The sequence below is a fragment of the Candidozyma auris genome, chromosome 3 (genome assembly GCF_003013715.1).
Source record: "Candidozyma auris chromosome 3, complete sequence".
Taxonomy (NCBI): domain Eukaryota; kingdom Fungi; phylum Ascomycota; class Pichiomycetes; order Serinales; family Metschnikowiaceae; genus Candidozyma; species Candidozyma auris.
In genome coordinates this window covers 1,821,180-1,839,744 of record NC_072814.1, presented here as the reverse complement: position 1 = coordinate 1,839,744, position 18,565 = coordinate 1,821,180, and the positions used below count along the sequence as shown (strand labels likewise).

The following is an 18,565-nucleotide window of genomic DNA, read 5'->3' as shown; positions in this document are numbered from 1 at the left end:
TATTGTATCAACCACAGTTAACGATGAGGCTGATTCCTGGAGGTCGGGGCGCGCCTGGAAACCGAAAGGTGTATATCTGTTGATCGCTCGCGAGAACGCTTATCACTACCATGATACCAACAATGAATTTCCGAAGGAGGGATCGAAAACCGGAAGCTTCGGAACTGGCAGATGAGAAGAATAATGAGCCCCATATACTTCGCCCGCGTCGTTCCGGTAGTAAAATCTGGTCGTTCAAGTTGATCATTGGTTTCCTAGTGTACTTTCTTGTTATTATCCATTACTTCGAGAGAGTAAGGGTGAAAAGCGCCATGAACAAGTGTCAATGGAGCAATTGGGAGAATTGGAGTGGAGAGAAAGCCAAAAATGTGCCCCACAGAATTGCCTTCATCGCAGACCCTCAACTTGTGGACGACCATACGTATCCCAAGCTTCCTCGTTTTGTAGGGTACATTCTAAGGCGGATGAGCGACAATTACCTCCACACCAACTACAAATTCATGCAGCACTACCTTGATCCAGACACTGTCATCTTTTTGGGTGATTTGTATGACGGAGGAAGAGATTGGGATGATAAGATGTGGTTGGACGAGTATAAGCGTTTCAACTTGATCTTCCCGAAGAAAGCTAACAGAAGATCCATACGGTCTCTACCGGGCAACCACGACATTGGGTTTCAGAATATCAGCACATACAACATGCATAGATTTGCCGCATACTTTGGTGAAGCCAATGATTACTACGAACTTGGCAATCATACAATTGTGCAATTGGACACCATCTCCATGTCACACGAAGATCCTGCAGTTCACACTGAGTCTAGAGAATTTTTGGCTTCTCTTGATTCAAAGATCAACCCTAGCATGCCGAGGATGGTGTTGACGCATGTTCCCCTTTATAGAGATCCTCGTGTGGAAACGTGCGGGCCGGGGAGAGAGAGCTCTCGCCTTTTCCCCTTGCAGAGAGGAGTTCAGTACCAGACTGTCATAGACTTCTCATATACCCTGAAAATACTTTCGCAGTTAAGTCCTGAAATTGTCTTCAGTGGAGACGATCACGACTACTGTGACATGCATCACGTCGACTACACTGACAACTCCAAGATTCTCGCACGAGAAATTTCCGTTAAAACTGCCTCAATGACGAACGGGATCAAGTACCCTGCTGTCCAACTCTTGTCTTTGAATAACCCTTACGATCCAAATCCCAAATCTAAACTAGACTCATCGGATGACACCACAACATACAAAACCATGATGTGCTACATGCCAACTCCATACACAGGCGCTAAAGTGTACGGAATCAGTTACTTGGTTGCGGTGGCCATCTTAGTCGCTTGCATAGTGTACCCCGAGAGAATAGAAATATACCTCGATAAGTCTGCTGGATCCCAACTGGTGCTACCAAGGTTTTTCCAGCATTGCATGGTTGAGCATGACAAGAATCATACTTTCAGAATGAGATTGAATGAACTCGGATACCACTGTACAATTCTACTCTGGTCTGTTTTATGCATTATATCGTTATATAATAGAAAATAGGAAGCCTGGGAAGTTGCATTACTATTTTCTCCCAAAAAATCGTTCAAGCATACCAGGGGAAAGGTCTTCTCTTTTTGAAATGTACTGCTTGACAGTATTGTGTTTGAGGTGTGCCAAATGTCCCTCTGTAATCAAGGAATTGATCAAGTTTGGCTGGACCGTAAACAAGTTACTGATCTCCTTAAGGATCTGGAAACTTTCCGAAAGCTCCTCAATTTCCCAAGTGTCAATCACAGATTGGTAGTTGATGACGTCCTGTGTCAATACGAGCCCACCATTTGAATTGACTTTAAATTTTTTGAAGTGATCGAGCAAAAGGTTCAACGTAATCATGCCCACCTTTATGAGCACATTCGTCAAGTTTGTATCGTTCAAATGCGTCTTAAGAGTGTCATGCACGTTGATCAACAAGGTGGTGACCTCCTCGCAAACCTCCGTGTACACTGTACTACTCATCGAGGAATCGTCACATAGGTAGTCTTTCCTGTTTTGCTTTTGCAAGAGAGAGTTGAGCTTCTCGGTCAAAAGCTCCACCGTGGTTGCTAGAATCAAATTCAAACCTGTCTCGCACCTGGCGACGTAGTTGTTCGTCAAACTGATCATTCGGTTTCTTATGGCTGGATTGTTTACCGCACACGGAAGAATGATCTTCTTGATGCAAGAAGACAAGAGACGCAAAACCTCGGTTGTCAAGTTAAATACCTTCAAGTATTCAAGATCACAGTCCGGCTTCAGCGTAGCGACAGAAAGCTCGAATTTGGCTCTGTCAAACGCAACCTCGAGGCCCCCTCCGATGTAAAGTCCTCCGAAGTCAAGAAGCAAAATCTCGAGGATTTCAAGGGAATACTCAGGGGTCTTTACCGGCGTCAATTCCAACACTCTTGCAACGGCTTCGATGGCCAACTTTATGATCATTTGAACCTTGGTGATATTTACTTCACCAAACTCAGCATACTCTGTTCTTCTTCGAGCTATATCAGCAGACTCCCTGTTATGATGAGACATTTCTGGGAGATGCATTTTCATAAAGTCTTTGAATTTATTCAAACGCTTGCGTTTGATAAAATGAAAAATGTGTTTCTCACCAGCAGAAGGGTCGCTGGAGAGCAAGCCGTTCTGAACCTTGGAGTCGCTCTCACTTTCCCATTCCTGAAGTGCCTCCTCAAGTGCACGCTTCGTGATGGCTTTCTCGTTGAACTCAGTGAACTTTGTGGCAAGGAAAAATATCGATCTCTCCAACATGTCCTTCTCAATCCGGAAATACGTGTCGTCAGAAAGATAATCAATGAATAAGTCGTAATAACATTGATCTAAGGTGACGCCTAGCTCATTGTTCTCATCGTATTCGTTGAGTGAGAAGTATTCTTTCAATTCTCTGGTGAAGTCACCCACAAGAACGTACAAGGCATGTAGAAGACGAACATGGACCAAAGGACCATGAGGCAGAGAGTACAGCAAAAGTGTAGACACTTTGTTGTTGATCATTTGAGCGTACACTCTTTGCACAAGCATTTTGAGAACAAGAATTGGCTTTTCAAACACCTGTTGTATCACTCTCAGCTGAGCACGAATGGACACCTTAAGCCTATCAAGAAGAATCTGTGTTTCCTCATCGTCAAAGAGATCCACAGCCTGAAAGTTGGGATCAGCGAGTTTTGTCCATATAGCTTCATCATCCAAAATGGATCTTCCCAGATCGTCCTCATCCGTCCGATCAGCCTCGTTGAATATGTCGCTTTTGTTCATGTACGCCAGCACTACACTGGCACCGCCATTGAACTCAAACATGATTGTTGCAATTTCTCTCATTTCATCATAATCACTATCTTCGGATGCAATTTCGTAACGCTCGACCAATCCTCGCTCAAGAAGTTCGGAGTATTTTTCAATTGTGGTGACGCATTTTGACACTTTGGGAATGTTTCCAATCATGGAGTCGATTTTCTTTGCTAGCGTTAGCAAATTTTTAACCGTGCGTGCACATTTCATCTTCGACTCGGTGTCTCTGGCCGTACGTAGTTTTTCTAGTGGCTCGTACTTCTCCTTCGTATAGAAACCGTGGTAGGACCTGATTAAAAAGATAGTATCTTTAGACCTGTCACGGGAGTTGGTGATTCGATTTAACAGCTGGTTTAATGGATCAATGGTATTCGAAATCTGAGATATTTCTGTGTCAAGCTTATCGAATTGAGATACAATCTCCTCAACCTCTCCAGACAATTTAAGTACCTGCTCACTGTGTTTCAATTCGAACGTTTCCACGTCCTTTTCTGTTTCCTCGAGCTCCTTCTGGGCTTCTGTCGACAAATGCTTAAGATGACGAAGCGTCGACTCAAAAGTACGAATATACGGCTTTGGATCCAAGTACTCTAGGTTCTTCACCTCAGCACCCTTGAGGATATGATCTTTGCTCAATTCCTCAACAAACTCATGAACCGTAAGGCCATCAAGAAACTTGTCTAGCGTAAGTAGCTTTCGGACATCCTCGTCCAAGTCGTAGATGGCGAAGCTCATGAGTAGGTTCTGTCGTTCCTGGTCGAGTACGCTTTGTTATAGACGTATACCTACCTGAGCACACCCGTACACCCACCACAATGTCGTTTCATAGCCATGGGTGAAGGTAGAGAGGAAAAGTAAAATCATGAATTTAGATTGATTTTGGATGTAAGAAGGTATATTTGCTAAGAAAAAAGATCATCCTGGAATTGTTATAAAATTGCATGAATGAAAGTTCTTGAATGGAAGTTCTTGAATTTTGGGATGCTGTTGTAATTGGTTGCAAAAAAGCATCCTCCGCACTAATTACCTAAACATCTCAACTTCTTGAAAATATTCTGATTATTCTTTTCGCTTTTGTCATCTGGATATGTAGGTAGGACACAGCCAGGTGAATGATGACCTTAATTTAAGGAACATTGGAGGTGCTCAATTCCAATTCTGGGGTTCAATTTCTCACCCACTGCGGTGACTACATTTGCTCTTGAAGATCAAGACTTTCAGTATTTACCTATCTAGACCCACACACTTAAGCGTTAAGCTTGAAGGTGGTGTGACATCTACCACAGTACTGTCTGTCAGGGTGGTTGGCCATGAAAATACCAGCACCACAGTTAGGGCACTCTCTTCTCAATCTCTCAACCTTACCGTCGTTGTCGACCTTGTAGTAGGTCAAGACAGCCAACTTGTGCTTTCTGTGCTTGTGCTTGATCTTCTTTGGGGTGGTGTACACCTTCTTCTTTCTCTTTCTACCACCACCTCTCAATCTCAACACCAAGTGCAAGGTGGACTCCTTCTGGATGTTGTAGTCAGACAAGGTTCTGCCATCCTCCAACTGCTTACCAGCGAAGATCAATCTCTGCTGGTCTGGAGGAATACCTTCCTTGTCCTGGATCTTGGACTTGACGTTGTCGATAGTGTCGGAAGACTCCACCTCGAGGGTGATCGTCTTACCGGTCAAGGTCTTGACGAAAATTTGCATATTGGCTTGTCGGCAGCTAGAGGTGCTTCTTTCTTACCAATAGAGGTGAGGTGGGAAAAGGTGATGGAAAAAGATTTCGCTTTTCATCGCGACCAGCGGGTCACGTGGGTACCCAAGGAAAGAATACAGTGAATGAGACTGTTTTTGCAACCCTCGTAATCACGTGCATAGTCGCGCGACTAAGGGCTCCGACCCTTGCTACCTACCGCTCTCGCGTGCTGGCTGCAAATATCCTCGAACCACTAAGTCATATTATCAACCCATACTCGATCCTCTTTCAAAAAAAAATCATTCGATTCCAGAAGTCACGGTCTTTATTTCTGCGCCCCACCAAGACTTTGAGTAGCAAAGTTATCTGGTCTTCTCTTTATTCCATTGTCATCGTACGTTCGTCTAAGGGGTCCTTCCTATCTGGGACTACCAGCACACTGAGCACCCCGGGCCCTAGCAACTCAATCACGAGACGAGTTGAAAGCTTTCTCTTCTTCTTGTGCCTCGATTTCTTTGTAGCGTCCATTCTTTTCAATGATCGGCGACTCCGTTCTCAAAAATCGCCAGAGGCTCTACCACGAGCTGATCCCCAGACGCCGCAAGGTGGAGCTCCCGAAATTCAAGCTTCCTAGCGAGATCAAACCTTCTTTCTCGTCCAGAATAAAAGCGTGTTTATGCTGCAGATTCTAATACCAGTCGTCGTCGTCGTCGTCGTCGCTGTTGGTGTTGTTGTTGGTGCTTCTGACTGTTCCGGGTTTGCTTGCAAACGTCAATGACCGCTTTGAGATCACTCTTTCACGAAACATCCACAGTTCAAGCGCTTCAACCGAGAAATCTGTGCCGTTGGTGCTGAGCCCCTCAAATCCCACAAGGCGAGCCACTTCCTTGCCGTTCTTGTACGCTACGACCACCGGAAGAACCTTGATCTTGAGCTTAGTCACTAAAAACGGCGCCTGGGACGCCTGGATAGCGAAAATCCCCACATCTACGTGTTTCTCGGCAAGGACGGCCAATCTCTCGTTCATCAACTTGCACCTGCTAAATTCTGGCTGGTAGAAGTGCACCATACATACCTCGCTCTTCATGACAAGGTCCATGAGCTCTTTTTCAGCCGAAACAAACGAAACATTGCCCAATTCCGACCCCCGCTCAGCAGCAGCTCTGTCTATCTTCCCAAACTCCTTCTTGAGCTCCTCGAGCCGCTGCTCCCTATACTTGGCCAGCGACTCGTCGTAGTCCTTCTCAAGCTCCTCAAGCATGAGGTCCAAATCCTCTTCGGATCCTTCATCGTCAACAGCACCTCCGTGTTGAGTTTCCCGTACTTTCTGTCTCAGGTACTCTTCCACTGCCTGTTTCTGCCTGTTGTCCATCAAGGAAGAAGTTAGTGTGCTTACGCTGTTTCCGCACTTGTGTGGAGGCCCATCAAAACAAGAGGGTGTCGAAGCACCACCAGCCAAATCACATCTCGTTCAAAAGCGCCATCACGCGTTCTAATCGTGTCTTGTTGCTGGCAACAAGCTCCTTGTACGACGCAGAAGGAACGCCCTTTTCCAAGAGTCGGATGCTTTGAAGCACACTCTCGTCAATCAGCCTAACAGTGGCCAAAATCATTTCCAACTCTAGCAACACCTGTTCCTGGGACATACCGAGAGTATATATATCGATTTTAGGCAAGGTTATAGGAAAGAGAGACCGAGCTAATTGAGAGTTTCAAACAGACTCAGAAAATACCGACTGGTCGACTGTGGATGCGAATGCTATTTTAGATGCTACTACTTAATGCGAATATGATACAGGCCCCCTTAATAAAGAGGGCCCCATCAGGCGCGGTCTACGCCTGACCCATGCCTGCCCCCAAGAGCTCTTCCTTGTACCGCCTCCGGTCCAATTCTTTTTCTTTGATCACGTCTACGAGCAATTGTCGCAACTCGTTGTTTTCGTGAATGAGGTTGAGCTTGATCCGCTCGTTGTCGTTGAACTTGCCCAAAAGGTAGTTGAACTCTGAGCAGAGCTTCAAGTATGCTGATTTCATGGTTGTGTAGGTGCCCACAAGACGGGAGTGGTTGGCCAATTCTTGCTTCAACAATGCCACGGTGTCGCAGTTCATCTCGCTTTGCTGCTTGCTTGGCAAGTTTTGCTGTTGCTGGTGCTGCTTGGCTGTAACATCCATCTCTTCAGAGGTTACACTGCTAAGCACATGATGGCTGGTTTCGTCAAAACACTCGAAGCTAGGGGCTTCTGGCGTGGTCCACTGGTGCTCCTCTGGCGAGAGGGAGTCGGGAGTCTCGAGCTTGATGCCATTGTGGTTGCCCAAGGTGTGGAACTCCAGAAACGCCTTCTCGATCTCCGCGTCAATGGCTGTCTCGGGACAGTATTCGAGCTTGACAGGGGTATTCTGGAAATTTATATGGCCAGCATCCAAATTCACGTGTTCGTATCCTTCTAGAGCAATCACTTCATCTTTCATGACGAGGATGTGTGGGTTTGGATGTACCTTGATGAGTTGACTAGCATGGAAGGAAATCGACCTGCGATGCCTGCGATGCCCTTAGCGCGGCACGTGACCTACTCCCAACACCAACACCAACACCAATGCCAATGCCAACGCCGTCAATTGGTCCCTACATCTGCTACACAACTCAATCTGCATCGTCTATCGTGTATCGTGAATAAATAGTGCTACCTAAATGCCGTCCCGTAAACCCAAACGAAGTTATATGCATAAGCGGGCCCTGCGAATATGAGCCTAATGATAAGTGGGCCTGCCTTCTATCATTTGATCGATCGTAGATGTATATCAGCTGCGGTTGAAGTAGCTGCCAAGCTTGGTCACCTGCGAGAGCACGCTCGAGGTCTTCTCGCCCACATCGTGGATCATCTCGTGGGTCTTGTCATTGACCTCATCAAGCTCCTCCATAAGCGAGGTGCCCAACCCCTTCACAAGCACGCCACTCTCGTCCCACTTCTTGGCCACAGACTGCAAAACACCCTCAAACCCCAACTTGCCAACTTTGGCATTCTGGCCAAACCGCTCGACCGACCAGTCCTCGATCTTGTTGCAGATACCTGAAAATGGCGAAAACGCCGTGATGGCGGCCTCTTGCTCAAAAAGCGTTCTGCCATGGGGCATCTTTTTATCTGGCGTGTAAACCACAGTCTCGTTGACCAAGAGCAAGTTCGATAACGTCATATTGGCCGACTTCATGATGAGTTTCCTGTTCACCAAGTCCACCTCGCTCAACTCTCTTACAAACGAATATTCTTCCCCGCCAATGATCGCACGCAACCACCTGGGCACAGGCTGCTTGCACGAGATCAACCTTTCTGTTCTAAGAATGTGTTTTTCCGGGTCAACCTCTCTGTTTAAGATATCCACAGAGACAACATGGGAGGAGAGCTCGTTTGGGTATTTGACCCAATTGGCCGCAGTGACCTGTTCCCACGAGTAATTGAAAAAATGGGAGCTCTCGAAAATCTTCATGTTCGGATTTTAAGGAAAGTGTATTTTTTTTTAAGAGTAGAGTTGTTAAAGGAATGAATGAAAGATGCGATTGTGGAGCCTATATGGGAGGTGGAAAAAAAAAAAAAAAGAAAAGAAATGCGCATGCTAGTGGTCCTGTGACCGGAGCCGGCCGGGTCGGGCAAAGCCAGCAGGAGGCAAGGGTAAAAGGAAGGTGGCAAATCGACGGATGTGGGGGAAGTTCTTGAGAAACTTAAAGAAAAGAAAGCTAACGGGCATGAATATGGATGTGACATTCTGCTAACAGGGACTTTGGCTGTTTCGTATGGCTTCCCGAGGATCAACGGTGAAGGGCCGTGGGAACGCGACAATGTCGTGGCTACCTCAGTGTGGGTCGAGTGAAATGGAGGTTGGAATAGCTTTTGAAGCAAGATTTAATCCGAGTAAATGATCCAGCCTTATTTATCGAGTGTGCCCTTCATTTTGTTGCGTTCTAATGTGATTGGTGGTGTTTTCAGTGAACGCTATTGTAGGGAATGGGTGCTGACCAAGCGACGACATTTTTGCAGCCAATGCGCAACAGAAGAGTCCGAAGGCCATGGAAATGCGTTCAATGAAGGAAAAGTATTTTTGTGGAGCTTAGGGTGGTCATCCTGTGCTCTCTCCTGAACATTTGAAATCTGCTGTGAAGATGGCGATGCCATTGAGTCTGTTGCTGCCAGAACGTATGAGCCCACGGCTATAATAAAGTAGGAAGCCTGGTGCTATACATTCAAGCAACTGTCCTCAAGGAACCTAGTAAAAGTCCTCAGAGGCACCTATGACACTGATATCGAAGAAATCGTTCTGGAAGATGAGACAGTGGTCAAGATCTGGACTTCGTTTTCAAGCCTATAATTGTGAAGTGTCCGAAGTTTCTCTCCTCTCTCTCCCATATCCTCGGGAGAAAGATTAGAGAGTCTTGTTGTGGTGTCTCTGTACATGCTGTGGGCGTACCAGGGATGTACTTGCATCACTAGATGTATTTCAGCAGTAAGATTCTTCTTTGCAGATACTTGAAGCCTTATGAATTCACAGACAGCCTGATTGGCCACCTGACTTCCTCACATGAATTCCATCTCTTCAAGAAGCTTCTCTGAAACAAACTTATGAAGAGTAGACTGAAAACTCAATTGAATATATTGAAGTGATACCACACAATGATCTCCAAGGACCACGCTGAATAATCGAGTTTGGGGCTGCAGATTTCGCAGCCATTAAACCATTCACCCAATCTTCTTTATACTAAAAGCACGAACACATCAAAAAGAATCAAAAGCTAGTTTCTCTTCGAAGAATCATATGGGCTTCTTTTTGTCCAGAAATTCCTTGGAAGTAATGCCTCTGTATGGCTTCATGCGAAACATTGGGTGAAGAGCTGAGGGAAGGAAGAGTTCAGAAGTTCTCCACCAAATAAAGCCCTGAAGATCAAACATAGAAGATCAAACATATCTTCATAAGATCGAAATCGACGGCGTTTTATTTTTTTTTCTTCTTATTTTTCAATTTTTTCTTAATCGTTACCCTATCACCCTACGCAGCTGTCGATCCAGACCCTGGGGAATTAAAAACCATCCACACCTGCACCTGTGCACCACTCAAGTGCTTATATCTAAACCTTCATTATTCATCTCTAGTACCAGCTCTTTTGCAACCTATGCTTCGCCAAATCCTAAGAAAACCACTACATTCCCGCTCGTTGGCTTCAGCCGCAACGTCCACTACAACTTCAGCGGCCGCCAGAACCCCACCGCCACCTTCTTACAAAACTACAGTTTTACCCAATGGTCTCACGGTGGCAAGTGAGTCTATGCCTGGAACTAAAACGGCAACGGTTGGCATGTGGATTAACGCTGGCTCCAGAGCAGATAATCCCGTGAGCAGCGGTACAGCACATTTCCTCGAGCACTTGGCCTTCAAGGGGACACAAAAGCGGTCCCAGTACAGCTTGGAGCTCGAGATCGAGGATTTGGGCTCTCAGATCAACGCTTATACGTCCAGAGAGAACACAGTGTATTACACGCGGTGTCTTGCCAAGGACTTGGAGCAGAACGTGGACATCTTGAGCGACTTGTTGACGAAGCTGAAGCTAGAGACCAAAGCTATAGAACGAGAAAGGGCTGTCATCTTACAGGAGAGCGACGAGGTCGATAAGATGTTTGACGAAGTGGTGTTTGACCATTTACACGAGATAACCTTCCGCAAGCAAGACCTAGGCAGAACCATCTTGGGCCCAAGGGAGAAGATAAAGACCATCAACAGAGACGATTTGGTCAATTATATCAGGACAAACTACAAAGGCGACAGAATGGCCCTCATAGGTGCAGGCTGCGTTGATCACGACAAGCTTGTGGAGATAGCCAAGAAGTACTTTGGGCATATCGAGAAAAGCCCTGTTCCTTTCAAGCAGCATGGGGACGACATGCCCATTTTCTATGGGGCAGAGAGACTTATCCAGGATGACTCCTTGCCTGTAACACATGTGGCATTGGCTGTGGAGGGCGTTTCGTGGTCAGCTCCAGACTTTTTCACGTCGTCTGTCGCCAATGGCCTCATTGGCTCGTGGGACAGATCCATCGGCATTGGTTCCGACTCGCCATCTCCTTTGACTGTCACTGCCGCAATGGGCGGCCCCAACAACCAACCAATGGTTAATGCCTTCATGGCCTACACTACCTCTTACGCCGACACTGGCTTAATGGGCGTTTACTTCACCGCAGACAGCAACACTGACTTGTCTTTCTTTACCAATGCCGTTTTAAAAGAATGGGCACGCTTAAAGAGTGGCAATGTCACTGAAGAGGAGGTGGAACGCTCCAAAGCACAACTCAAAGCATCCTTGGTGCTAGCGCTCGATGACAGTACTGCTATTGCCGAAGATATCGGAAGACAATTGGTCAACACGGGCTACAGATTACTGCCCGAGGATGTCTTCGAGAGAATTGAGTCGGTTACGAGACAAGATGTCATTGACTGGGCAAACTGGAGACTCAAAGATAAGCCTATTTCTATTTGCGCATTGGGCAACTGTAAAACGTTGCCCTCACATGAGGAATTGAGCAAGGGTATGAGCTGGTAGATTCTATAGACATAATGCATGTATATATGTATTGTTTACGTCTCCTCCTCGTTGACAACGTCAACCTCAGCCTCTCCCTCTTCATCATCAGAGTGTACCTGGTCCTTAAAGATGGACGCGCTAGGAATTCTCTTCATGAGATGTGGAGGCTTGAATAGACGACCAATATTCTCGATCCAGCGGCGTCTCTTCTCGAGGAGTGCCCTCAAGCCACTATTGGCGGCTTGCTGTTGTGCAGCATTAACAGTGGCCTCTGGAGTCTTCTTCTTCCTGCTCTTCGCCTTGAGTCTCTTTGTGTAAGCTGTGTTGACTTGATTGTCCAAGTCCTCTAATATAGTACAATATTCTTGGTAGGCAAGTTGCTCTTCGATAATTGGAACGAGAATTTTCTTTCTCTGTCTGTTGCGTACGACGGCGCCCTTGAGTTCTTCCTGAAGAACACGCATCTCAGCACTGACTTCGTCATCTTCCTTATGAAGAAGCCATTCGTCGTTATCGATGATACTACCACCCCGTCTTCCCCTTTCGCCTTTGGCAGGCAAATTCATAAAAATACCAATGTACTTGAGCTCTCGTTTGAGTCTCTCCTCCATCGAGTAAAAATCATTCACCTCGCTGGTCACTCTGTAGGCATCACTATCGAGCTGTGTAGCCACGTCATCGTCAAGAGGCATGTTAGCCTCGGAGCGGGAATCTTCATCCTTTATCGCGCTTGAGTCAGCATCCCCATCATCCTTTTCGGCGTCCTTTGCTTCGTGTATACTTAGGATGGCAGAGAGCAATCTGCTCAGAAGGGGGCCAACAGAAACGTCTTCTGTGAGTAATTTTTCATCATTAACTTCATCATGAGTGCCTTTGGGCTTGTACGATTCGATAGGTGGTCTTTGTGGAGCAGGAGAGCTCAACTTCGACCGCAACGCGGCATCTTCTTCGGCCCACACATCCGCATAGAAGGGCCCGAGCTTTGGAATCAAGTACGGACTTGTAGCGGGATCGTAGTCACCTTTCTCGAATCCCGGCGGTAGCACGTACTTTTCGTTTGCAAAGCGAATATCGTCATTGGAGAACGGACGGAAGAAAGATTCAATGTACGACTGGTAGGTAGTGAACTGGACCTGGTTAGAAGGCGGCTTATGTTTAGAAAAATCGACGTTTGGAATTTCTCCCGCTAGCAAGTCTTTAAGGTCATTTTCTGGGTATGAAGCCACACCGTACTTCTTTTTAAGATACTCTGCGCCCTGGGTCTCTAGGCCATTATTATCTTCAGAAAACAATCCTAACTCTGCAATTGCATCCTGAGAGAGCGTCTGGGACGGCAAAAATTCTGATTTCGGGTTTTTGAGTCGTGTATCGTTTTCGTGGGTGTATGAGCCTGTTTGTTCAGGCGGAACTGGATCGTCCTTGGAATTCACACGCTCAGCGTCCTCACCATCTTCAGCATGTTTACCTGGAGAAACAGCAACTTTTTTGCTGCCCTCGTTTGCTTCTCCATCGAATGCATCCTGCGCATCGTGAAGCTCCTTTTCTTCATCTTCATCATCCTCTTTACTTGCCCGTTCCTGGCCTTCGCGATCCCCTTCGTCCTCTGACTTCAGTTTTGCCTCATTGTCGACCTTCCGACGCTTTGCTAACGGGATGCTTTCCTCCTCGGCTTCGTTTTCCTCGTGATCTCTCTTCCTTTCCTCCTGTAACTTCTGAACCTCCAGAAGCCTGGTTTCAACTTTTCCAAGAAGTTTCTTATCCTTCTCTTCAGCCTCCTTGAGGTTCTTCTCAAGATTTCCAAGAAGCTTACCGAAGTTATAAAGGGTATTAAGGTTTGGAATTTCTCGTATAGCTTTCCCATCTAGGAGCCCTACTGACGAGTCGTACTTGAGCCTGAGCTCATCTATTATATCGTCTAGCGTCGTGGAAGCCGTATGCATGACGCTTTTGGCTGAATATAAATTGGGAATTTGCTATGCTTGACTTCGAGTCGCTGATATCTCAAATTAGTTAATGTTGATGGATCCGTTCTCTGATACAGTTATCTGAATGTATGGGAGGAAACATATGTGGTGCACGGGTGCAAGATCTGAAAAAGAGGGAGAGGTTGCAAAATATTCCATACGATTAATCATCAATTCATACGAAGCAAGAAAAGATTTAGAACGTCAAAGTTATTCTGTCTGTTTTCATTTCCTGTTAAATTATGTACAAGTTTATGGGGTGAGCTCTTTGAGATATTCCTGATCCTTTTGGGCAATCACCATGTCGATCACCTTGCTCAGGATACGGTTCTTCTCCACGGGAGCGTCCTGAGGTCTTTTCCACTCCTCAGGAAACTGTGGTTGTGACTTTCTGGGTGGGCAGTGATGTGTGTTCACTGGGATATCTTCGAGCAGTTCCTTCGACAAGTCCTTGCTCTCAGCCAAAAGCTTGTTAAATGTCTCTACTAGCCATTTGGCATTTTGCGTAGCCACGCCATAGCGGGCAGTTTTCATGTGAAACACGTTGTTCTTATGGTTGAACTTGTTGCCAGCCAAAACTTTGAACTTGTGGGCCTGCTTCTCGCTGAGCCCCAAGTCTTCAAGCGCCACATTCAACGCCACCTTTCTATTTTCAGGAGACAGCATATCGTCGGACAAATCTGTGAAGAACTTCAATTGAAGCGGCGTTTCCAGTGCTGCCCGTGGCTTATATTCCTGGCGGTACTTAGCCAAGAGGGGCATCTCATGGGCGCTGATGGCATGAAGCTGCTCAAATTTACGGCGCAAATGGGGCTCTTCGCCACTAGGACGCACGTCTCTGTTAGCTTGCTGTGGAACAGGCGGCCTCACCACGTTGTTCAATAATCTTTCCTTGAAGTGATCTACTTCGTACACATACTCCAACTGGGGTCTCACTTTGCCCTTCAACAGAGCAAACGTCTTCAAAACTGCCAGTCTTTCACTGTCAGTGGGCGCATACTTCTCGCCTAACTTAGTCTTCCGAAGCCTGTGTAACTCGAAAATACGGTCTGCTGGGAGTCCCTCCCACTTGTGAGGATTGAGGTAGAGCAAGTCTTCCAGCGATTCGGCCTTTTGCGGCACGCTGGAGCCCGACTTTAACCTTACAGCCTGAAGTCTAGCTGCTCTGCTCAGCCAGTGCGAAGCTCGTGATATCATGGCAAAGGCTGGGATCTTGAGAGGTGTAGTTGAAGAAGTAGTACTGGAGAAAATATTTCTGTGCGCGACACTACAAAGAAATGGCTGCAAAATAGAGGGAGCTAAAGCAGTCGGTAAATTGACAGTGAAGTAGACAAAATTTGATGAAAGATTTTATCTCAATAATTTCTAAGATTAATGAGACTTTTTGTGAATATGGATAGGGGAAAAAGTGTTCACTATAAATGTCAAAGTATCTACCAGAATGAAAGAAGCCAAACTGCCTACCTAAATTACTTCTACACGTATATTACGGATTCGAATAAGCCAAAAGTTCTTCATATCTTTCTTGCTAGTTTCAAGCTTCATATCAAAACTTGATGGCATTCACACTTCATGGCATCCAAACTTCATGGCATTGTCAAACTTATATAGTGTCCATAATACATAAAGAAATTCACATCAACGCTTACCACGCTTAGGCTGGTTACCAGCCTTGCTCTTACTACGCTTGGACCCAGCAGGTGGCTCTTCTTCTTCCTCAACACCAAGCTCCTCAGCCTCGGCTTTGACGTCCTCGTCGTCGAGATCATCTTCTCCAACCTCGTCCTCTCCAGGGTTCTCGTCCTCAACAACCTCCACATTGCCTGGTTCATCGCCGCCGTCTTCTTCGTCTTCCTCAATCTCTTCGACTTCTTCTTTGACGTCAGGTACATCCTCATCGTTCTCTTCCTCGAAGTCATCTTCTTCTTCTTCTTCGCCAACCTCCTCGCCGGCATCTTCCTCGTAGGCTCCATCATCTTCGACGTCATCCACATCCTTCACTCCATCCTCAGGGACCCCGTCGTCGTCCAAATCCTCAACCTTGAACTCTTCCTCGTCCCCATCATCTTCATCCTTTGGTTCCTCCTTTGGTTCCTCCTTTGGCTCCTCCTCTGGCTCCTCCTCTGGCTCCTCTTTTGGCTCCTCTTTTGGCTCCTCTTTTGGCTCCTCCTTCGTCTTCTTCTCGCCAGCCTTGAAGAACGAGCCGATTCCCTTCTGGCTCTTCTTTACGGGCTTCAAAATTTCTGGTCCCTTCACACCAGGATTGCCAATGGACTTGTCGACTTCGTAGCTGGTGATCACATCATAGGCCTTGTTGTTGGTGTGGTTCAACGATGTCTCCAAAAGCTTTGGATCCCACTCGTGGTTAGGCGTGAGCCAGTCAAACCATTCCTTCGAGTTGGGCTCAAGCAAAATGGGCTTTCTCTCGTGGAGCCACAGCAAGTCGTTAGAACCTTCACCCTCAGCTGGGCCCGTGACAATGGAGAATGACGAAAGGTACTTGTCGCCGTCCTTCACGATCTCAGTGTCGTTATAATTGGTGTTGTGGGCGTAAAGTCCAGCAAGAAAGAGAAGAGGTCTCTCCTTTGACGTGACAAAGTACGCCGGCTTGTCCTTTTTCGTCTTTTGCCACTCGAAATAGCCCTGGATCGGCACCACGCACCGCAGATTCTTCCGAGGCTCTGTCCACACCGACTTGTTGTTGCCAATGGTTTCTTTGCGGTAATTGAATCTCTTCAGCTGCTCGCTTTGGAGCTCTTTTGAGTACTGTGGGCCGTGCTTGTCCCCTCTCTTCACTGGCGTGGGGTCCTTGGGTTTTTCAAAATTGGGAACAAGCCCAAAGCTCAGAGGCTCCAAGACATAGTCGAAGGAATTTCCATCGTCTGTCTTGTTCAAGTAAATGATCACTGCTTTGGTGGTAGGAGGGATGTTGAAGTTGCCTTCAAAGTCCAATGAGACCAAGTCGATAGCCACATCGTGCTCCTCCCCGTCGGGGCCTGCGCTGGTGGTTGTAGTGTAGTGATTGGCTGATTTTTTGGCCAATTGGTTTTTGGAGCCGGGGTTGAGCACGGTCTCGTTGAGCTTCTGAGGAAGCTGGTCAATTGCCTGGAGAGTGTTAGTCGGTTTTGGAAAATGGGTGCAAAAAGCGCAGCGTGAGTATATTTCCAGTACATACGATACCAAGAGCAAATCTGCCACACATTAGAAGATGAAAACGATGGAAAAAAACAGTGCTTGAGTGGAAAGATGGCCAATTGACCGGGTTCTTTATACAGCAAGCACTCTATGGGGGTCGAGCAACTGGGGATCAATTGCCCTGCTCCTGGCTGACGGAGTGCCGGCCTCAAGAGTCACGTGGAGCTCTGGCTAGCTATTTCAAGAGCTCCACAAAACCAGTTTGTTTTGGGGTGCTTTTAGTTTGCTCACCTGAGCTTGTAACCATGGCTTGCTACTGCTATAGTTTGAGGGCATGTTGGTGATTTTAGACGGAGCCTAGTCCACTGGACGGGTCTACTCATACGGCTGAGAAATGGCTTCGCACTGTAGCAAAGGATTACTAACGGTCACAAACGTAAAATGGCCAATTGAGTAGGCAAATTTGGTACCGATTGGTTGCTGTTGATCTGAGAAATCTGGATATGTTGATTTTGAATCAATTGCCTGTAAATTTACTAGCCTGATTGGGTTGCTGCGCTCCGCAGTTCCCATTTTGCAGCCATTAAAGGAAGACTCACATAAACTACGTTGTACAATGTCGATTCTTTTCTAGACAAAAAGACGACGCATTGTTATATTTTCATTTGTATGCTTCTAAAAGATATCTAGTTGCCGGGATTTCTAATAAAACTGAACCATGAATCCTCTAAACTCGAACTCAGAGCCTACCTTGTCTATCAAGGCCACGTCTCCATCCTCGAGGGCGAACTCGTACACCGCCAACGCCTCTTTTTGCCGTTCAGGTTTCGACGACGTAGTGATGGGGAGGTTACCTTTCTGCAAGGTGTATCTTAACAAGATTTGTGCTTCGGTACGCTGGTATTTCTCTGAAAGGTCGGGCAAAATGCTCTTGAGTGGGTGATCCTCCACATTCTTCCCATCCTTGACGATCCTGAAGAGCGGTGACAACGGACCATAAGCCTCGACCAAGATGTTGTTCTCATGGCAGTACTTCAAGATGTTGGGGCTTTGGTTTTGCAAGTATGGGTGAAACTCGATCTGATTGATCTGTGGATATCCGTCGGGATCTCCTGCTGCAACATTAATCAACGACTCTATGTGCTCCACCGCAGAATTCGAGACACCAATGTAGCGCACTTTGCCTGCTTTTTTCGCTGCAATAAAATCACGCCAAACTGATTCAAGGGTCTGTCCATTGGCGAACTTGGGATCGAAGAACGGGAAATGGATCAAAACTGCATCAAGATACTCAATTCCCAAGTCCTTGAGCGCTGCATCAATCCACTCGGTGGCGCTCGGGAAAACAGCCGGTTGTGGTTCGATACCAGGATTGTACTTAGTGGTGACAAATAAATCCTCTCGAGGCACCCCACTTTTTGCAATCGCAGCAGCCACTTCAGGGTGAGTGGTGTATATCTCAGCAGTATCAATGTGTCTGAAACCATTGTGGATTGCCTCGACAAGGCTGTCTACCAATTGCGTCAAGATGGTTTTCTTCAAACCTTCCTCTCTGCCTTTCTTGAGGTGCTGCCATTTTGTGCCTGCTCCAGTACCAATTCTAACAGAATTCCCCGATTTTGTAGTGAGCTTTGGCCCAGGAATGTTTAGTTGTAAGGATTTTGTCATTATCTTCGAAGTGGTATGTGGCTCTTGATTCCGCGTTGATAGACAGAGATAAGGGCCACACTATAAATCAAGGTAGCGGAAAACAGTGGCTCATCGTAACCAAATTAGGCATTTTTTCTGTCAAAAATTGACTACATATTTTTTTAATATTTTCCTGAGGATCCCCTGAATCTAATGATTTGAAGATGAGTGTGAGACTGCCAATTGTGCATACAATATCAGTTCGTG

General features: G+C 46.5%; 11 protein-coding genes across 11 annotated transcripts; 2 read left to right on the top strand and 9 right to left on the bottom strand. All coding sequences in view use genetic code 12, as the record gives it.

Annotated features, from left to right (window-relative positions):
• Nucleotides 1–122: 122 nt before the first annotated feature.
• CJI96_0003466 (putative lipid phosphatase) lies at nucleotides 123–1,541 on the top strand (the record flags this gene model as incomplete). The annotated part of the gene is made up of 1 exon (XM_029032700.2): nucleotides 123–1,541. The coding sequence occupies one exon, from the start codon at nucleotides 123–125 to the stop codon at nucleotides 1,539–1,541; it is 1,419 nt and encodes a 472-aa protein (XP_028893015.2).
• Nucleotides 1,542–1,562: 21 nt separating this feature from the next.
• On the bottom strand, nucleotides 1,563–4,055 carry SEC10 (exocyst subunit SEC10; the record flags this gene model as incomplete). The annotated part of the gene is made up of 1 exon (XM_029032701.2): nucleotides 1,563–4,055. The coding sequence occupies one exon, from the start codon at nucleotides 4,053–4,055 to the stop codon at nucleotides 1,563–1,565; it is 2,493 nt and encodes an 830-aa protein (XP_028893016.2).
• A 511-nt stretch (nucleotides 4,056–4,566) lies between these two features.
• Nucleotides 4,567–5,019, bottom strand: UBI3 (ubiquitin-40S ribosomal protein eS31 RPS31 fusion protein; the record flags this gene model as incomplete). The annotated part of the gene is made up of 1 exon (XM_029032702.1): nucleotides 4,567–5,019. The coding sequence occupies one exon, from the start codon at nucleotides 5,017–5,019 to the stop codon at nucleotides 4,567–4,569; it is 453 nt and encodes a 150-aa protein (XP_028893017.1).
• Nucleotides 5,020–5,696: 677 nt separating this feature from the next.
• Nucleotides 5,697–6,380, bottom strand: CJI96_0003463 (uncharacterized protein; the record flags this gene model as incomplete). The annotated part of the gene is made up of 1 exon (XM_029032703.2): nucleotides 5,697–6,380. The coding sequence occupies one exon, from the start codon at nucleotides 6,378–6,380 to the stop codon at nucleotides 5,697–5,699; it is 684 nt and encodes a 227-aa protein (XP_028893018.2).
• Nucleotides 6,381–6,841: 461 nt separating this feature from the next.
• CJI96_0003462 (uncharacterized protein) lies at nucleotides 6,842–7,477 on the bottom strand (the record flags this gene model as incomplete). Its single annotated transcript, XM_029032704.2, has 1 exon — nucleotides 6,842–7,477. The coding sequence occupies one exon, from the start codon at nucleotides 7,475–7,477 to the stop codon at nucleotides 6,842–6,844; it is 636 nt and encodes a 211-aa protein (XP_028893019.2).
• A 330-nt stretch (nucleotides 7,478–7,807) lies between these two features.
• Nucleotides 7,808–8,491, bottom strand: CJI96_0003461 (uncharacterized protein; the record flags this gene model as incomplete). The annotated part of the gene is made up of 1 exon (XM_029032705.2): nucleotides 7,808–8,491. The coding sequence occupies one exon, from the start codon at nucleotides 8,489–8,491 to the stop codon at nucleotides 7,808–7,810; it is 684 nt and encodes a 227-aa protein (XP_028893020.2).
• Nucleotides 8,492–10,166: 1,675 nt separating this feature from the next.
• On the top strand, nucleotides 10,167–11,588 carry MAS1 (mitochondrial processing peptidase; the record flags this gene model as incomplete). Its single annotated transcript, XM_029032706.2, has 1 exon — nucleotides 10,167–11,588. One exon carries the CDS (start codon nucleotides 10,167–10,169, stop codon nucleotides 11,586–11,588), a length of 1,422 nt encoding a protein of 473 aa, XP_028893021.1.
• Nucleotides 11,589–11,623: 35 nt separating this feature from the next.
• Nucleotides 11,624–13,510, bottom strand: NGG1 (histone acetyltransferase NGG1; the record flags this gene model as incomplete). The annotated part of the gene is made up of 1 exon (XM_029032707.2): nucleotides 11,624–13,510. The coding sequence occupies one exon, from the start codon at nucleotides 13,508–13,510 to the stop codon at nucleotides 11,624–11,626; it is 1,887 nt and encodes a 628-aa protein (XP_028893022.2).
• Nucleotides 13,511–13,786: 276 nt separating this feature from the next.
• CJI96_0003458 (mitochondrial 37S ribosomal protein mS35) lies at nucleotides 13,787–14,731 on the bottom strand (the record flags this gene model as incomplete). The annotated part of the gene is made up of 1 exon (XM_029032708.2): nucleotides 13,787–14,731. One exon carries the CDS (start codon nucleotides 14,729–14,731, stop codon nucleotides 13,787–13,789), a length of 945 nt encoding a protein of 314 aa, XP_028893023.1.
• Nucleotides 14,732–15,172: 441 nt separating this feature from the next.
• Nucleotides 15,173–16,736, bottom strand: CJI96_0003457 (putative peptide hydrolase; the record flags this gene model as incomplete). Its single annotated transcript, XM_029032709.2, has 2 exons — nucleotides 15,173–16,639; nucleotides 16,710–16,736. 2 exons carry the CDS (start codon nucleotides 16,734–16,736, stop codon nucleotides 15,173–15,175), a joined length of 1,494 nt encoding a protein of 497 aa, XP_028893024.2.
• A 635-nt stretch (nucleotides 16,737–17,371) lies between these two features.
• CJI96_0003456 (aldo/keto reductase) lies at nucleotides 17,372–18,337 on the bottom strand (the record flags this gene model as incomplete). Its single annotated transcript, XM_029032710.2, has 1 exon — nucleotides 17,372–18,337. One exon carries the CDS (start codon nucleotides 18,335–18,337, stop codon nucleotides 17,372–17,374), a length of 966 nt encoding a protein of 321 aa, XP_028893025.2.
• Nucleotides 18,338–18,565: the final 228 nt, after the last annotated feature.